This window comes from Rhamphochromis longiceps, linkage group LG13 (genome assembly GCF_057381845.1).
Source record: "Rhamphochromis longiceps isolate RC_006_pf linkage group LG13, R_longiceps_female_GT1.1, whole genome shotgun sequence".
In the NCBI taxonomy this organism is placed as follows: Eukaryota; Metazoa; Chordata; class Actinopteri; order Cichliformes; family Cichlidae; genus Rhamphochromis; species Rhamphochromis longiceps.
In genome coordinates, this window is record NC_140569.1 from 32,097,135 (window position 1) to 32,116,728 (window position 19,594).

Genomic DNA, 19,594 nt, shown 5'->3' on the forward strand with positions numbered 1-19,594 from the left:
AAAAGTTTGGAGGGTGTCCAGTGATTGTTACAAAAGCCTGCTGGTCTTGAATATCAGATTGAACTATTTCCACACAAACAGATCGGTGAGTGAGGTGCGTACGTGTGTGTGCCTGTGTGTGCGTGCATGCATGTGTGTGTGTGAGTGCGCATTCATATCTTTGTGGGGACCAACAGCCCTTATGGGGACCAAAATCCTAGTGACTAACCTAATGGTTAGGTTTAGGGAAGGGGTTAGGCTTTTCATTTTTCATGGTTAGGGTTAGGGTAAACGGCTAGGGAAAGCATTATGTCCCCACAAGATATGAATAACCAACAAGTGTGTGTTTGTGTGTGAGACAGAGAGAGAGAGAGAGGAGGGAGGGCTGAATCTGTTCACTTTCGGCCTTCAATGCTGTGGCCACAATCACAATCCAGTGCCGACCTCCAGAACTAGCTGTCCAAGTCTTCCCCACAAGAACTGACATACTCTGGTCTACCGAAATGAACCCGCTGAACCTCACAAGTGCCCTCACACATACTAGTGAAGGCAGTCGGACTTCAAGGAGGGAAAGCAGCAATATCTCCACTGAATAAGATCTGATAAGATCAGATCAGAGTTTCAGTAATAATCTGCAAAGACTGTTTAATGAACCCTGGCAGAAAGTACAAGACAGCAGTTGATAAATCAAGACCCGTATGCCAAATTTGGTCCTCTGTCAAAAGGATTCAGTTCCTCAATAACAGTAAAGGTTTCCACTATGATTGCTTTCACCACAACTTGCATTCTAAAAAAAATCTGCTTTCAGTTTTTCAGATTATATTTTTCCATTTGTATTCCCTAACTATGGCAGTACCATTTCTCTCTCTCTCTCTCTGCACTACATCCAACAACTTCTCTTTTGGACATGGTGGGTCTGCATGTACTTTGTAATGTGTACATGCCGCAGAAAACCTGCAAGTTTCACATGACTACATGATCAGAACTAAGAGAATTTTCCTCTGTTAGTCTCTAAAGAGCATGTGTGGGCTGTCAAATGACCACTAAATTAGTCCTAATGATCACAACAATGATTAAGAAAGGAAACCGATAGCTTATTCCCTTCAGTGCAGTTTTTCTAGAGTAGTGTGGTCACTTGACTTAATGAGCCAACACTTTGCTCAGGCACATTGTTAATGAAGGTTTTCATGAATAAATTATATAATTATATAGCGCTTTCCTACTCTACAACTTACCTCATTCATACAAGCACTTTTATTTGATGCGTAAGTGCTTTCTATCTAACATCCACACATATTCACACTCCGACTTTGGGTTTGGACATTTGGCATGCAGACTGGCGAAACCAGGGATCAGTTAGCAGATGACCTTCTATACCTCCTGGGCTACAGCCAAGCCAACTTTTCTAACATAGGTTGTGAGGCTCCTAACACCATGGCTTGGTATTATTTTCACCTTGTGAGACTGTGTGTGCAACATCCTGGCAAAATGTGGTCCTGGATAGAGTTAGTGAAGCAGGGACTACTACAAAAATGGTTCTGGGTACTTTAACAGATATTTGCATGTTTATCCATTTGGACACATTTTGTCAACATCACTGCTCAAACAGGAAATCTCAGTCTTTATATGTGTTTGGTTAAAATTTATATATGTGGTCCAAGATCTCAAGTGTTCACGTTTTTTTATAAATTCCTGAAGTTCAAATTCAGTCAGTCTGAACCTGTGTTACATGTTTTAAATTGTTATGAAACTACAGTAGAAATGTAATGTTCTCAGTTGCAGTCACTCAAACTTCTATTTCTAAAGTGTAACTGTGTTCAGTTCTGGCATACTCAAAGGGTAGTGACTTGTCAGTTACACAGTGGACCAACTCTTAAGCGCGCTCTGTTTTATCGTCCTTTTGGACTCTAATAGGAACCATCATTTTAAAAAATGACCTACATGTTGTAAGATTAGCAATGAACTCACCTAAAATCTACTGGGGTCACTGATGAAGAGAGTGGAGCAGAAGGGTTTTTTCTTAGACTCCTATACAACCAGATTGTATAAATAAGAGTGCAGGTTTAAGGCACTTCCGCTTACTGAAATTTCCAGAACCGGAAACTACATCTATTAATCACACATAAACTGACTGAGGCTTTCACAGTACTAAATATGAAAGGTCTTAAAAAAACAGACACAACAAGCCCTGGCGCAGGGTGCCACCAGTGCATCGAGCCACCTGGGGGGCTCTTCAACTGGTGGGAGAGGCTATTACATCTTGCAGGAGGTCTCCTCTCTTCAGGAACTCTCTCTGCAGGAGGGGGAGATATAGGAGAGGTGGAGGAAGATCTCAGCCTGGGCGTCTATTGTCTTGTGTAATCTGGAAGATGAGTGGATGACGGGGTGGGTGCAGTTTTCTCTGTGGTGGGGTCGGGTGGGCTGTCCCGGGCTCTGTGGGGCCAGGCGGCGCTGCCGAACTGGGCCCCGGTCTGGATGGGCCTGGGCCCCCTTTCCCTGGCGGGTCGCGGAGTATGGGGGTGCCTACTGGGGTCAGCAGGGGGAGCTGGCCCCAGGGAGGGGTCACTTGCCCCTCCCTTCCTTCCCTCTCCATCTCCAGCTGCCTCCCTCTTCCCGCTCCACCACAACCACCCACACATTCAAGGCCCATATTTAGCAAGTGAAAATAAAATAAAATAAAATAAACAATAAAAGGTGAATCAAATAGACCATTACGGCAAGGCTGGGATGGTCCATTTGGTAAATCCGTTGGGCATCTTTCTTCGCCTTTAGACAACAATTCTGATGGCAAAAGAGCCAAACGGGACAGGCAAAAAAACAAAGAAAAAAGAATTAAATGATTCAGGTCTTTACAAAAAGAATGAGGCAATACAGTGCCATTCACCAGCTAACGTTCCAACTGAAGGCATTCTAGACAAGCGCAATATTTTGAACAATTATAAGATGGATCCTATCTGTAAACATTTCTGTTTCCACTCCAATCTTAAAACCACTAGACATTTTTCAAAAATGGAGACTTTATGCACAACACACAGCCAACTGCTTTTTGTGCCATTTATGCTGTTTTCCTATTCATCATTAGAGGGACAAAAGAACAAATACATTCACAACATTCTTGTTAACTCATTACTGAAACATTGGTTGGGAAATTACATTCAACACATCCAAGCAGCATCAAAGCCAAAAAACAAATACTGTGAACTGCAGACGTGACCCAACAAGATTTCCATGTACGCTGGACAAATTTGTATCTTTTTGAAACAAATTTTCTAACACAAGGCTTCTAACGCTTTAGCTTGGTATTAGGTTTTTGGATACAGGACTGGATTATATACTGATTATATACCATCTGGCCGGGGATTTTAGGTTTGCATGTTCTAAGTAGGCTAGACAGAGGATGAGAGTGGGGCACGGTGGGAATGCTGCTACACAAGTAATCCCAAAAGGAGGGTTTACATGAAGAGGATGTGGGACAATTCGATACCCAAAAGCAAAAAAACTAGTAGCTAGGTGTTTCTACATTTAAACGAAGCAACTGCTAGCTCAACTAGAGATTGATGAGGTACAACATAAATGCTAAAGCAAAAGGGAGTTTGGACATCAGGTCAGGGGGGAGATACCATCATCCTCACCATCGAAGATTGAGTACCATGCCCCATGAACAACTGGTGCGTTGAAGACATTGAATGTGAAAGCCCTCGGTAAGTGTAAAGATGTGAATGTAGCATTATGGACAAACCCTACTGCTACCAAGACGGAAAGCAGCCAACTCATCTACATTACAGCAGCAGTGATCACTGAGATGTTTGGCTACAAGATGAACAGCCACAAGGAGCCGTACCCTCCATGGACACGGAGACTAGAGGCCAAGATCAAGTTAGCACAGTGGGAATTTAGCCAACTATCGGAGCTGCAAAAACACATGATCAGAAAAGGGATGCCAGCTTGGCCAGCTTATTTTCCCAAAGGCACTAATCAGGGCAGCACAAGAACTAGCTCATAGCTAATATTGCATACTCCCTGTATATTATCACTGTGACAGTGTTGCAACTACTTGCACTTTAAATTCTAATTACACCCACACATAAACTACAAGTGCTACAAAGCACTTGTTTTACTAATTTATTACTTTCTTTTTAGTTGTGTGAGGAGAACCTGCAAAGTAAGAGTTTCATTGCTCTGCATAACCATCTGTGTTTTGGCATGTACATGACAATAAACTTCTCGAATCTTGATAGATAAATATATAGGGGACTATTTTTTCTTTTGCCAGGTTGAGGATGGGATTTTGGGGTGTAGGTCAGAGCATGGAGAGCTAAGGAGGGGAAGGGCTTCAGATTTAGGCGGAGCAATGTGCAGAGGCTGCAAGTTTGGTGATGTGGACGTGATGATAAACTCTATACAATAATTATTTAAAATGTGTTTCTTGCATTTCTGTAGCCAGCTGTAAGGTCAGTTTTCCAATTCAGGCAATCACCTGAAATTTAAAACTGACCTGTTTTTATTTTGTCATTATTTTAGTGCAATTAATCCTGATGTTATCCAAAAGTTATTTTCAACCTTTCAGAACGTTCTTATTCTATTTTTTTTATATGTGTTAGTTGTCACGTTATTTGTTGTACCCTTTGTTTATCAGTTTTGATTAGAAATTATGCCTTTGCCATTATTCCTACTGTTGCAGGAGCGGTTAAAATGACCACTTCTGGAGATTTTGGAACACTAGCAGTTCTAGTGATAAGGTCTCTTGTAAATCTGAGCTTACGTTAAGTGTTTTACTTTTCTCTGTTTTTGACAGAGGCAAATGGCATACCCCCAAAACAACATAACAATCCATGTAATAATCCAGGTTGTGTATCAGTTAAAAAATGTGTAGATATGTGTAGATAAATTTGGTCAGCATTGTTGTAGAAAAAAATATTAATTATCTGTATTCCACACAAATGACCTAACAAGGAATGGGGAATTAATACTATATTTTGTATTGTACTCTATGACATAACCACTCTACTGCTTGAACCAAAAGGAGAATAGGTCCTTGTGAGAGATAAATGCTTTCTGCAAATCAAGAACAGCTTTCGAGGACACAGGTCTGGTAGCAATTATGTGTGCCTGTGCAGGACATTAAACAAAAAACTCCTCTTAACGTTTTGCAGAGTGCATCTTAAACACTGCACACAAAATGTGTTCATTAACATACTAGAAATATTCATCTTCTAACATGCCAACATTAAGCGGACACGCTGGTCATTCTGGACATTTCCATTAACATTTTGCTGTAACACAAACCTGAAAAGGGGAAAATTGTTTTAAATCTACTTTCAACAATTGGACCAGACAAGGCATCGGGGCAGTTTTTATCGTGTCTGATGCGACTGCACTTTCTCCAGTCATCTGCTATAGTGACAGGCAAACCAAACCCAAGTCTTACCCACAGCTTTAGTTAATGGCATTTCAAGTCCACATATGAAAGTGCCGGCAGAAATTTTACCTATTATTACACTGACTGCTGGAGAAGGAGAGTACTGGCCATCCAAACTGCAATAACACAGTCTTCACAGTAAGCAATCCATGTTTGGAAAAACACACTGAACAGTCCATGTGTTTGCATCAGCAATACAGTTTGTTTGCAGGCCTTATCATTAACCATATCAAGGATTTCTACTAATCATCAGCAGATTATATTCGTTAGTATCTCCCGGACTCCAACTATGAGAAGTTACAAAGGAAAAAAAGCAACGGTGTCCATTGATACTTTATATCAAGACTCTCCATGCGCTCAACAATATTCCAGATGTGGAAAACAACATTGTTAGAGGCATGGGCGTGTTGCCAAGTGGGTCACTCTTGAAGTTGAAACATGGAAAAGTTGTGCAACAATCTCCTGGCATCACTTCTAAAATAGGTGAAAATAAAGCCAGAGCTGCCTTCAAATGAAACGTGAGTTTCTGACAAACGTAATGTGAAATCTTTAGAATATTTCCACTTTCAAGGTCACTGACAGCACGAGACGTTAGCCTCAACTTTAACAACACTCTAGTTTTCACACAGTCATGCTCATCCTGTACATTCCACAACATACCCACTCAACATCGCGCCTTAGACACTAGGAGGGGGGGGGGGCATCTTCCTGCACCACTGTTTCTCATACCCTGTCTGGGACGGGGGTCTGCAGAAAGTTTGTCCTGGGCTTTGGCATCGTCCCGGTTTGCTGCTGGTTCAGGACGGCTTATGCTTGCTGGATGCTTCTGCCCCTCCCAGGGATGTGGGTTGCTTGTTGAGGTTGGGTGTTGTCGTGTGGTCGTTGGCCCTTTCTCTCGGTGGATTCAGGTGGCTTGGACCTCCTCCTTGTCGAAAGGGGGCTCTGCAGGACGCCTGGTGATTCGTGGGTGCCTGGGCCCCTGGGAGCCTGTTCTTGACTCGCACCGGGGTGGTCAGTATCTAGTGGAGTTTACTGCATTTCACCTTTGGTAATGTCGATTCTCACCCCATGTAGGGCGTCCCTCCCTCTCCTGCTTGGATGAATATGCAGATGTTACAGAGATGTACGGACTCAGATCTTCGGTACTCTTGGGGGCTGCAGATGGTACGGTTGTCCTGGTTCCATCTCTTTCTGCCTCTGGCTCTGGGGGACAGATATTGCGGCTTCCCACCCTGTTTATCAAGTATGTTTGTGACAAAGACACATACAGAAACACTGACTCTCAATCTCTCACTCACATCCACACTCACACAACAAGTGAAAGGTGGGACCCAAATGCAGACACGGAAGGAGACGGAACTGAGTTTTAAACAAAAGGCGAGCCATTTATTTGGCTGACAAAACATGAACACAAAAACAAAGCAAGAGTGAACAGGGCAAATCCTAACCTGAAACCCAAACTGGGAAATAACTAAACAATTATGAAAACTCTGACGAGAGACACTGATATGAAACTGAACAGGTACATGCGACTATGGAACTATGAAATAAACCAAACATAAACATAAACCTGATCAGTACAAAGAACTCTGAGACATGACATGGCTAGACATGAAAGCAAACAGACAACCTGACAAAGACTGAAAGAAAACACACAGACTAAATACACACAGGAGGTGTGTGGGGAAACAGCTGATTAGAATGACATTATGACACCATGGGGAAAGGTAACAATAAGCACAATGAAAGACTTTCAAAATAAAGCAGGAACATAACGGGACGCAGACATGACACATGACAGGTTAAGACACATGAACCAACAAGGGACTAGGGATGGGTACCGGTATCCGGTGCCATGATGGCACCGGTTCTGACATAAACGGTAGTAACCAGACCGAAAAGCAGCGCACATTTCGGTGCTTTATTTCTGTGCTTTTTTTTCCTGAGCTGTGATACACTTTAGATTCTAGCCAATCATTTTACGTTTCCGAGGATAGTAGGCGGGGCCAGGTACGTGCGTTCTTTTAGAGCAGAGCTACAGATTAAAAATGACCAAGGCAAAGCGGTCAAAAGTCTGGCTGTACTTCACAGCAAAATATGCAAACTCAGCAGCCTGCAACAAGTGCTTTAAGCTGATACTGTGATACTGTCAAAGGAGGTAACACCTCAAATCTGATGAAACACCTGGCGACGCATAGCGTTTTTTTTAAAAGCCGAGAAATGCGCCGTATTTGATAGCTTGCTGTGAGACCTCACACCGAGCACATCTACTGCGGGTGGGTTGTCTGTTATCGGACCCGGAGTTAGCAACATCCCCCAAAAACCCGAAGAGGAGAGTCCTGGCCCCTAGCCCTGCCAGTGTAGCAGAAATGATGACGGATGATGACGGCAGCAGCAGCCGTTCTTCTCTGCGTGAGTAGCTTCATGTTGTTCGTGTGTAATTTACGTTGAGTAGGCTAACCACGTTATTACATTAATGCATGTAAGGTGAACTAGCAAACATCATCATAGCTACATGCGGCTGTCCTCTTGTTTGATGGCAGATACTCCCTTCACCCTGGCCAAAAAGGCTAAAATGACCAAAGAAAAAGTGGAAAACAGTTAAACATGAGAGGTTTTTGGACAAAGTTTGTGTTTTTTCCATTGTTTAAGCACTGCTTCCAGCTAAGAGTGATACCATATATGCCCCATAGCTGCAGAAAAGGCTAACATTGTTATCTTTTTACAAAAAAAACAGCTGAACATGAGAGGATTTTGGACCAATTTTGTGTTCTCCATTCTTTAAGCACCGGTTTGAGCACCGGTTTGAGCACTGTTTAAGCACCAGCACTGTTTCAAAAGTACCAGTTTGGCACCGGTATCGGATAAAACCTAAACGATACCCATTCCTACAAGGGACACAGGGGTGATGACATAAAGGGATCTAATAAACAAAGAACTCAAACCGAACAACCTTGGAGCTTAAGATGACTAAATAAAGTTAAACAATGAATATCACAATACACAGTGTTGGGAAGGTTACTTTTAAACTGTATTCCACTACAGATTACAGAATACAGAATACATGCCCTAAAATGTATTTTGTAACGTATTCCGTTCCTTACTCAATGAGAGTAACATATTCTGAATACTTTGGATTGCTTAATATATTATCATGCTTTTTACAACTACATGAATGTACTATTGCTGTGTGATTTATTACTATTACTGAAGGCTACTTGCTATACCAATACCAACTAGATTTTTAAATCTTAATATAAAATGAGTAACAGTAGGGTGGACGGCTGCACTTTTAGCAGCAATCTCATATAGGAAACTATTCCGTACGTATACAGGGTGGGCCATTTATATGGATACACCGTAATAAAATGGGAATGGTTGGTGATATTAAAGCCCTGTTTGTGGCACATTAGTATATGTGAGGGGGCAAACTCCTCAAGATGGGTGGTGACCATGGTGGCCATTTAGAAGTCGGCCATCTTGGATACAACTTTTTTTTTTTTTTTTTTTTTTCCCCCAATAGGAAGAGGGCCATGTGACACATCAAACTTATTGGTAATGTCACAAGAAAAACAATGGTGTGCTTGGTTTCAACGTAACTTTATTCTTTCATGAGTTATTTACAAGTTTCTCTTTGTTCACAGCCATTGACATGTCGAAGAGGTTAACATGTGAAGAGCGGATCGAAATTGTGTTGATATCTGGTGAACGCAGTAACCGGGTCATTGCAGAAGATTTCAATGCAAGACACCCTACGAGACCTCCCATCTCCCACGTTACAGTCAGCAAACTGCTTGCTAAGTTTCAGGAAACTGGTTTAGTGTTGAATTTGCCAAAATGTGGACGGAAGAAAACTGTCACTAATGAAGAAACATCAGTGGCTGTCCTAGCTTCACTCAGCAAGAGCCCACAGCATAGCACTCGCCGCATGTCACTGGAGAGTGGCATTAGTCGAACATCCCTTCGGCGGATGTTAGCTACTCACAAATGGCAGCCTTACAAACTCCAGCTGCTGCAGCATCTCAACGAGGATGACCCAGATCAGTGCACAGAATTTGCAGAATGGGCAAAACAAAAAGGTCTCCCGATCTGACCCCCTTAGACTTTCATCTTTGGGGTCATCTGAAGGCAATTGTCTATGGTGTGAAGATACGAGATGTGCAGCATCTGAAACTACAGATACTGGATGCCTGTGCTGGCATTTCTCCTGCGGTGTTGCTATCAGTGTGTGAAGAGTGGGAGAAGAGGGTTGCATTGACAATCCAACACAATGGGCAGCACATTGAACACATTTTATAAGTGGTCAGAAACTTGTAAATAACTCATGAAAGAATAAAGTTACATTGAAACCAAGCACACCATTGTTTTTCTTGTGACATTACCAATAAGTTTGATGTGTCACATGGCCCTCTTCCTATTGAAAAAAAAAAAAAAAGGTTGTATCCAAGATGGCCGACTTCTAAATGGCCACCATGGTCACCACCCATCTTGAGGAGTTTGCCCCCTCACATATACTAATGTGCCACAAACAGGACTTTAATATCACCAACCATTCCCATTTTATCACGGTGTATCCATATAAATGGCCCACCCTGTATAAAACAGCTCTACAGCTCCGAACCGTAATAAAGGGACCTCTGGCTAATACGTTGGTTCCCTGTCGGGCTTGTCGCCAAAAACTAGTTTTACTTTGTTGTCTGTGTCAACTGTGCTTGTGAGAGACAGAGAGAGGCATTGAAAGGCTGCTCAAACAGAACTTATTGGTTCGGAGGAAAAAACGAACACGGTGTACAGTCGAGTCTTAGTAGCTTACTTACAACTGGGCTCGTCAGGCACTCTTTTTGGCTGCAGTGGTTATTATTATATTTACATGCTTCCATCTCCCGTTTCTGGTCGGTGACAGCTCGTACTTTTCCACTCTTTTTTCTCCCTCATTTGCGCTCACAGACACATAACGGGTATGGCAGTCCATTCTCCCTGCAGCACAGACTACACTGCCCATGAAGCTACATTCTTTAGGGCTATGCCTGTAACACTTTGCCTATTGCCTTCATATTAAATAATTTTTTGAATAATAATTTTTCAAAATATTTCTTCACGTCATTATGCGGAGGTAGAAGTGACATGGGCCGCGAGATTGAGACCCAGGCATTAGAGCCTCTTAATGTGTGTTGTTTGTTTCCACCGGCGTGGAATTACCAAAAATAGAGAGGGAACAGCCTAACATATGAAACAGGAAGAGACCGCTGTATAATCCATCTATTTCAACAAAGTAACTGTATTCTGAATACCACCTTTTTAAACGGTAACTTTAAGGGAATACAGTTACTAATATTTTGTATTTTAAATATGTAACGCCGGTAAATGTATTCCATTACTCCCCAACACTGACAATACAGGGAAACTCAAAACACCGGTCAGACGACCCAGGACTGTGACAGTATCTGTATTTTTGTGTTCCTTGTATATTTGTTTTTTCTTACAGGTGCGGCAGTAGGCAATACATTGTGAATTTCTATTTGTACTCTATCCTTTTATTATATTTCACCCTATTCCCCCTCCTTTTTCCCCTGTCTGTCCTGTCTTTTACACTGTAATACTATAACACGTAATAAGCAAAAGAACACAAAACACAAAAGGATAAAGAAAAATATGTTCAGCACAACAATGCATTCAGATAATAATTCTGATTGCAAAAGCTGCCAGACAGGACAGGATTCTAAACAATGAAATCCTTCAATGTGCAAATCAAACAAACATGTAGGACTGCCTTTTTCATATTGCTTAAATCAGACACATTCAATCTCAGAGTGACACTGAAAAACTATTTCATGCATTTATAACTTTTAGGCTGGACTACTGTAATTCAAGATGCTCTAAAACTTCCTGAAAAGCATTCAGCTGATCAAGAATGCTGACAGGGACTAGAAGAAGGGACCATATTTCATATATTTCATCTTCACTGGCAAAGCTTGTGGTTAGGGCTGGATGAAGTGTCCCTGAGACCTTTTATTAGTTATGCTGCTGGAGGTTTTCCATGATACACTGAGCATTACCTCTTTTGTCTCTCCTACATCACTATTAGTAATTACTAAAGTGTCTCCAACAGTTTGTCTTTTTCTCTCTTTTCTTCCCCTTACTCCTAACCGGTCATGGCAGATGGCTTCCCCTCCCCTCTGACATCACACAGGCCACACACAGCCCACTTTAATGTTAACTCTCTTTTCTATCGCTATACATGAATATAACTGCACATTTAATCCCAGAGATATCTTAACATAAGAAAAAGAAAAGCAATTACAACAGCATGTTGTTTTTCTACACAATAGAAAATTCTAATTATAGGATTAAGAAGCTGATTAAATGCTCGCGATTTGCTCAAAATGGTCCTGAAGGGAACATACCGGAGAAAGGTCCAGCTCTTCATTATGATGCTACACAGAGTTAAACAATTCCAGATGCTCAACAGAAACTTTTTGTTGAGTTTTTTTGCCTGCAGCAAATATTACAGTTTGCTCAAACTGCTGTGATTAGATGTATTTGTATTGGATTGGATTTCATTTTGTTTTAGTTCTCAAAATTTCCATGTTTATTGCTGTACATTTCATAGACAGTCTTCAATGTGCAGCTGATCTAATGAAGCCCCGAAAGGCTTCAGTCATAAATTATCAGTATAAACAATGTTGTACGTGCAAACAAATTAAAAACCTCTATCAAATCCATCAGTGCTTCTTTATTCCAAAACCTTTAAAGGTGACATTTTCCATTTCGAGGACACAGGTCTGGTAGCAATTAAACGGATAGCTTTCCTCACAATCAAATGCTTTAAAATTATTTTCTTTAAATCTCTATTGATCCTGCATATCATGCAAATACACACACACGGCAATATCCACCTTGAAGTGGTATAAACAATGTTTTGACCAGACAAGACTACTGCTGAAATAAATCTACTTCAACCACTCCTAAAGAGGATAGCAATCATCCCAAAATGGAACTCTGTTATGAATAACAGAATAAAAGACAGAATTTTTCTTTTATTCTGAATAAAAGTATAAAAGACAAATCTCATTGTTGATGCACACATACATGATTTTTTCACTAATATCAGCAAGATTAATGTATTTCAGTAGGTTCAATGTTTTGTGTCAGTAGCATGTCTTCTGTCGAGACTCTTCAGAGAAGATGTATTGACCTGGCAACCAAGAAAAGGAAAAAAGCTTTGGGAAAAAATGGCAACTGCTGTACAAAACTCCACAAAAGGAAGAATGACTCTTCCTTTACAGGGAGTGCAGAATTATTAGGCAAATGAGTATTTTGTCCACATCATCCTCTTCATGCATGTTGTCTTACTCCAAGCTGTAGAGGCTCGAAAGCCTACTACCAATTAAGCATATTAGGTGATGTGCATCTCTGTAATGAGAAGGGGTGTGGTCTAATGACATCAACACCCTCTATCAGGTGTGCATAATTATTAGGCAACGTCCTTTCCTTTGGCAAAATGGGTCAAAAGAAGGACTTGACAGGCTCAGAAAAGTCAAAAATAGTGAGATATCTTGCAGAGGGATGCAGCAGTCTCAAAATTGCAAAGCTTCTGAAGCGTGATCATCGAACAATCAAGCGTTTCATTCAAAATACTCAACAGGGTCGCAAGAAGCGTGTGGAAAAACCAAGGCGCAAAATAACTGCCCATGAACTGAGAAAAGTCAAGCGTGCAGCTGCCAAGATGCCACTTGCCACCAGTTTGGCCATATTTCAGAGCTGCAACATCACTGGAGTGCCCAAAAGCACAAGGTGTGCAATACTCAGAGACATGGCCAAGGTAAGAAAGGCTGAAAGACGACCACCACTGAACAAGACACACAAGCTGAAACGTCAAGACTGGGCCAAGAAATATCTCAAGACTGGTTTTTCTAAGGTTTTATGGACTGATGAAATGAGAGTGAGTCTTGATGGGCCAGATGGATGGGCCCGTGGCTGGATTGGTAAAGGGCAGAGAGCTCCAGTCCGACTCAGACGCCAGCAAGGTGGAGGTGGAGTACTGGTTTGGGCTGGTATCATCAAAGATGAGCTTGTGGGGCCTTTTCGGGTTGAGGATGGAGTCAAGCTCAACTCCCAGTCCTACTGCCAGTTTCTGGAAGACACCTTCTTCAAGCAGTGGTACAGGAAGAAGTCTGCATCCTTCAAGAAAAACATGATTTTCATGCAGGACAATGCTCCATCACACGCGTCCAAGTACTCCACAGCGTGGCTGGCAAGAAAGGGTATAAAAGAAGAAAAACTAATGACATGGCCTCCTTGTTCACCTGATCTGAACCCCATTGAGAACCTGTGGTCCATCATCAAATGTGAGATTTACAAGGAGGGAAAACAGTACACCTCTCTGAACAGTGTCTGGGAGGCTGTGGTTGCTGCTGCACGCAATGTTGATGGTGAACAGATCAAAACACTGACAGAATCCATGGATGGCAGGCTTTTGAGTGTCCTTGCAAAGAAAGGTGGCTATATTGGTCGCTGATTTGTTTTTGTTTTGTTTTTGAATGTCAGAAATGTATATTTGTGAATGTGGAGATGTTATATTGGTTTCACTGGTAAAAATAAATCATTGAAATGGGTATATATTTGTTTTTTGTTAAGTTGCCTAATAATTATGCACAGTAATAGTCACCTGCACACACAGATATCCCCCTAAAATAGCTAAAACTAAAAACAAACTAAAAACTACTTCCAAAAACATTCAGCTTTGATATTAATGAGTTTTTTGGGTTCATTGAGAACATGGTTGTTGTTCAATAATAAAATTATTCCTCAAAAATACAACTTGCCTAATAATTCTGCACTCCCTGTATACCACCAACTGGTGGAGGTATAGCATCTACATAAGATAGGAGGAGAACATCCGTTTTTGGAAAACTTGTAACCTGTAAGTACAAACTGAGTATCATTTAATCATCGCCACCTACCTGACTGTTCTTGCTGAAACCTTGATGACCACAGAGTACATGTCTACTTTCTGAAGGATAACACCCCATGTAACAAAGCTCAGACTGATTTTATAATATAAATTTACTAAATGGCCTCCATAATCAGCAGAGCTCAATCCAACAGAGGATCTCTGGGATGTGATGAGAGAATTTCATCATGAAAATGCTGCCTACAAATCTGACACAAATGCATAAATGCATTTTTGGTTTTGTTATTTTTTTTTTATGTGGTTTATGACTTCCAGAAGCTTGTCTATCACAGGAGCTATATGTGGGAAACAAATTAATGTTTATTACCAAAGCAAATTAGGGATGTGGCGGTGTGAAGACGTTTCATGGAAAAATGTATTGAAAGATTGAATCAAAGATACTTACTGCTGTTGGATGTGTTGCTGTATGTAATGTGGCCGCACAAACTGCGGGGCTGGCTTGACAGTTAGTTTCATCTGGCCCATGTTGTTAGATGGAGAGGGGCCAGAGCCATAACCATTAGGAGGCACTTGCTGAGGTATTGGCCGCTGGGGTACCACACTGTGTACATTGGTGTTGCCAGAAGTGTGTCCATTAGTATGACCAGTGGTGTGCCCGCTTGTGTGACCAGTGTTGTGCCCGTTGGTGGGTCCGTTCCCAGGCCGCGGTGGAAAGGAGTGTGTGGGTACAGTCTTCTGTTCGCATGCCTTCCCCTCTGAGCCAGGTTTGCAGACACAGTGCTGAGGCCTGAGGCACATTCCTCCATTATGGCACTGAGGGATGCAGTTGGCTAGGACACCACATGAAGTCCAGGGTACAGAGAAAGAGGAAAACAGAAAGACAGATTGAGAATAAGTGATGATAGAAAGATGTCACCCATACAAAAAAGGAACATCAAAGCATATGGATATAACAGACTTGGATTTTCTTCATTTTAAATGTACTTCTATTGTTCAGAGATTCTGTAAAGCATTTAAACGTCTCTGCTCAGTGTTAGTATAGACAGCGGTTACACATGGCAAACGGTTCAGTTAGAGCTGCCTTTTGTCTTAATTATATATTCTCAGAGTTTTTACAGCAATTTATGAATCCAGTTAGAAAAAATAATTCCAGAACCAATGTATTTATTATGCACGCAGCTGCTATAGGAGACCCAAAACATCACCCCTACAGCAGGACTGGTGAACAGGTCATTACATATCTATTCTGACAACGCATTGAGGGGCACAGTTTGACACAGCAGTCCAGGAGTGTACGCTGAAATGTTTTTGTTCCTCTCTTTTAGTCTCTTTATAATTAAGCAAATGTATCCTTGCTTGCTTGCTTGCAAATGTATCCCCCCAAATTATTTTTATTTGACCCATTATTTCTTTATTTAGCCTATGCTTTGCCTTAAGATGGACTCTCAGTTCATAAACTGTCTGAAACAAGTCATCTTATGACTCTTACCCTGTCATGAAGCATGGGCCTGAGAAACACAGGACAGTTAACTCAAAATGCACCTTTTAATAAAGTTGTGGAAACAGTCCAAGAAGTACAAAACCCACAAGGCAAAGGAACCCAGGCTTTACCGGGAACTCGTACGCGCAGATGCTGAGACAAACACTGAGGAGAAAACACCTCTATACACTCAGGCAGGTATGGGAAGTGGAAGGGAACACAGCTGGGTAACAAAACACGGGTGATAATAATAAGACAAAGAAAAAAAATGTGAGAAACAGCATTTGGCCTAAACTGTTGCTAACAGGGATTATTTTGACTACATAAATGTCCTGCACATATAATGTGCTTTTCAGTATCCCAAGTGAAATACACATCACATGCACATTTGGTTTGTATTAGCAATTTTCTGTGATACCAACGAATTTGACCCATGAACATGCTTAAAAAGTAATTTGAAACAAATTAATTTAAAAGTGGATTTTTTTTGTATTTCCTCTTTCTAACTGAGAAACCATTATTCCAAAAACAAGGTACTAGGGGTGCAACGATACTTGTATCGATATTGAACCGTTCGATACAGTGCTTTCGGTTCGGTACGCATATGTATCGAACAATACAACATTTGTAATTTATTTTATCAACTTTCCTTCTGACGATGCTGTCTGTGTTGAGCGCTCAGTGAATCTGCGTTCGATTACTCCGCCTAGGCTGCACTGTCGAGCGCAGATCCACTGAGCGCTCAACACAGGCTGTATCCCAATTCAGGGTCTGCAGCCTTAAAGGCCGCATTTCAAGACCGATTACGTCACAGCGGCGCGCCGAAGGCTGTCCCAATTCAAAGGCTGCTCGAAATGCGGCCCTGAACTGCGTCCTTCATTTCCCTGAATTTTAAGGCTGTGGCAGTGTAGACTTCGTGGCCCAACATATCCCAGAATGCATAGCGCAGCGGTGCGTGTGGATAATTTTGCCGGAAAAAAAAAAACGGCGGATGAGGGGCGCCCGAAGAGTAAACTTTAAGTAAGTACTGAATATTATGTCACTTATTTATGTGCAAATGTTTAATAACGAAGAACATTAAAACATTACTGTTGGCCACATGTCGGCAAAGTTATGTGACATTAGTGACGTTTGTACTAACTTGGTTTTAAAGCCTTTACTTTAAAATATACACCGTTCAATAGCTGAGCTTAATCCTACAGAGAATGATCAAAGCTCATGTAGAAAGAAACAAACAAATGAACAAAAGATTTTCTCCTTCATTTCTGTCAAACAAAGCTGTACGACACGTTTCCAGCTGTTAGTATCATGGTTGCTAGGCAACCTGGGCAGCGCAACGGAGGCTAGACCGTCCCATTTCACAAGCCTCGCACTTCCGGCCTTAGCGGTCTTTAAGTATGCGGCCCTTGAGGATCATTGAGGCTGCGTACTTTAAGGCTGCAGAATCTGAATTGGGATACAGCCACAGACAGCATCGTCAGAAGGAAGAGCGAAGGGCAAGCTAGCGAGACAGAAGTTAAGCTCTCCTTGCAACATGGCAAATTGAACCTCCCCCACCCTCATTCAGATCTGGCGTTTGGAATTATTTTGGTTTTCATGTGAAGTATGACCCTGAAGGTAAGCGAGTCATGGACTAAAGTAAAACAGTATGTTGGATGTGCCACGCAATGCTCAATTACATGGGTGGGAACTAGTGTGTTAGCGCAGTTAGCTCGTTAACGTGTTGGCCGTCTAGCCCCACGCACAGGCGATCAGGGGTAGCTCGTTAACGGAGATTTGCCGTGTTGTGGCGTTAACGTCATTTCAACGAGATTAATGCTGACAGCACTAGTGGGAACACAACGAATATGACTGCTAATTTACGCCGACATCATCCTAGTGCAAAGACAAGTGGAAGCAGACAAAACAACAAGCATGCATGCTACAAACTTTACCCGAGTCATTTAGACAGCCGTTAGCACATGATTCTTCTTATGGGGACCTGATATGTTTAATATTGTGGCGAGCTCAGACAAGGAGGAGACGGAGGTATCGTTTGGTCTTGCTTCCCGAGAGCTAGCCAGGGAGCACAGCCGTTTATTGACATCTGCAGAAGAACACTGCCGCTAGCTAACTGCTCAGCGCGGCAACCGCACAGCAACAACAACAACAACACACAGGGCGCCCTCTGACCCCGGAAGGACACACCGTCGCAGCGAGAGGGCGTCACCCGTCACTATGGCAACATAAACAAAACATAACTGTACAAACAGAACCCCGAACAGCCCTGACCCGCTACAATATGCTGCTGAGAATATAGCCCAGAAGAAGCGTATAGTATAGCTTTTATTTTGGAAAGAGCCATTTCTCTGTAATAAACTCTCTTTTCCAAAGATGAGTGATTCCTCAATCAGATACAGGGCTCGCAAAATCGCCTGCCTGACGTCCTGGGGCTAGCGATTTTTCCAGTCGGGGTACCAAAATCTATCTCTGCCCTGCCCGTCGGGCTATTGTAGGAAGGAAAAATATATGTCAATGCTTTTGCATTCTTTCGGAAATGTAGCTGGGTAATTATGTCATTGGCATCGGTGAGCCACTGTCAATATGTGACATATTGAAGTCGCGTTTGAATTTGCGCTTGTTTTTTTGCTTTCACTTTGCAATCGTGCTAACTGTGTATAGAGAGCGACAGCACTGATTGGTGAGTGACGATCATTTGCGCACCAATTCCTCTGACATCGTCTTATCAATCGTTAGCTTACTATGCAAACATGACAAGTGAAATCTCCCGCAGCTTAAACATGTGAGAGGTTGATCGCGCAGAGAATCGCTGACCGTTATGTGTGCGTGTGTAAAAGCAGCAGGATATATATTTTAGTTCTGCTGAGCCAAATAAGACAGGTCAGGGTGAAGAAGTGACAGCCAAAGAAAAGCTTACCACAAAACAGAAAAGTTATGACAAATCAGACTATAAGGCAAAAAGAAAGTGCAGCTTTATGGTTTCATGGACAAAATAATTTCTGTGGCTGCAATATGACGAGCTATATAACCAGGGCTGCACATAAGTGGTCCGCAGGTGCGCATTCGCTGTCAAAAAAAAAAAAAAAACGCGCACAAGATATGAAGTTGCAACGCGTGTTTGCATACATAGGATTTTCTGGAGGACAGACATTTGTTTAGAACTCTTAAAGATGTCGAAGAAGCTCCTTTAAGCAATTACTTTGGTGTTCCTCCACCTCCAAAGAAATGTCAGCAGGCTGAACCACAAAAGAAGCACGTATTCTCGGAAAAGTGGTTGCAGGAGGTGAGCTGGCTTCAAACAAATGATGAACGCACAGAGATGTGGTGCAGAATGTGCCGTGAAAATCCCACTCTAGGACAAAAACACTGCTTTTTATATGGACGCAAACGCGCGTTGCAACTTCTTATCTGGTGCGCGTCTTTTATTTTGACAGCGAATGCGCACATGCGGACCACTTATGTGCACCCGTGTAAATAACATAATGTTCTGCCGGGTGTGTTGTTGGTTTTCCCTCGATTTCTGAGTCGACAAGCGCCTTTGTTACTGGGACCAGTCATATTAAGAAAGGCCCACATTAGAACGCATGAGAAATGCAAGAAATGCATTATTGCTCAGTCTGCAATATCTTTCCCAGAACAAACACCAATTGCAAATAACATACTAAAAATAAACCCGAAAAATCTGTTTAGAACAGCTACTATGTTGCAAAGAGTGAACTACCACTGGCACAATTTAGCAGTCTTTGCAAACTTCAAAAAGCAAATGGCCTCGATCTTGGTTCCACTTGCCTCTTACCCGTAA

General features: G+C 42.0%; 1 protein-coding gene across 7 annotated transcripts in view; it reads right to left on the bottom strand.

Moving 5' to 3' along the window:
* The window catches only part of ltbp1 (latent transforming growth factor beta binding protein 1), a 142,019-nt gene that overhangs the window by 90,354 nt on the left and 32,071 nt on the right, over nt 1-19,594 (bottom strand). For all 7 annotated transcript variants that reach the window (XM_085429029.1, XM_085429027.1, XM_085429032.1 and 4 more), the window contains exon 3: nt 14,758-15,142. In XM_085429029.1, the coding sequence (XP_085285155.1) occupies nt 14,758-15,142 (385 nt within the window). The remainder of the gene's footprint in view (nt 1-14,757; nt 15,143-19,594) is intronic.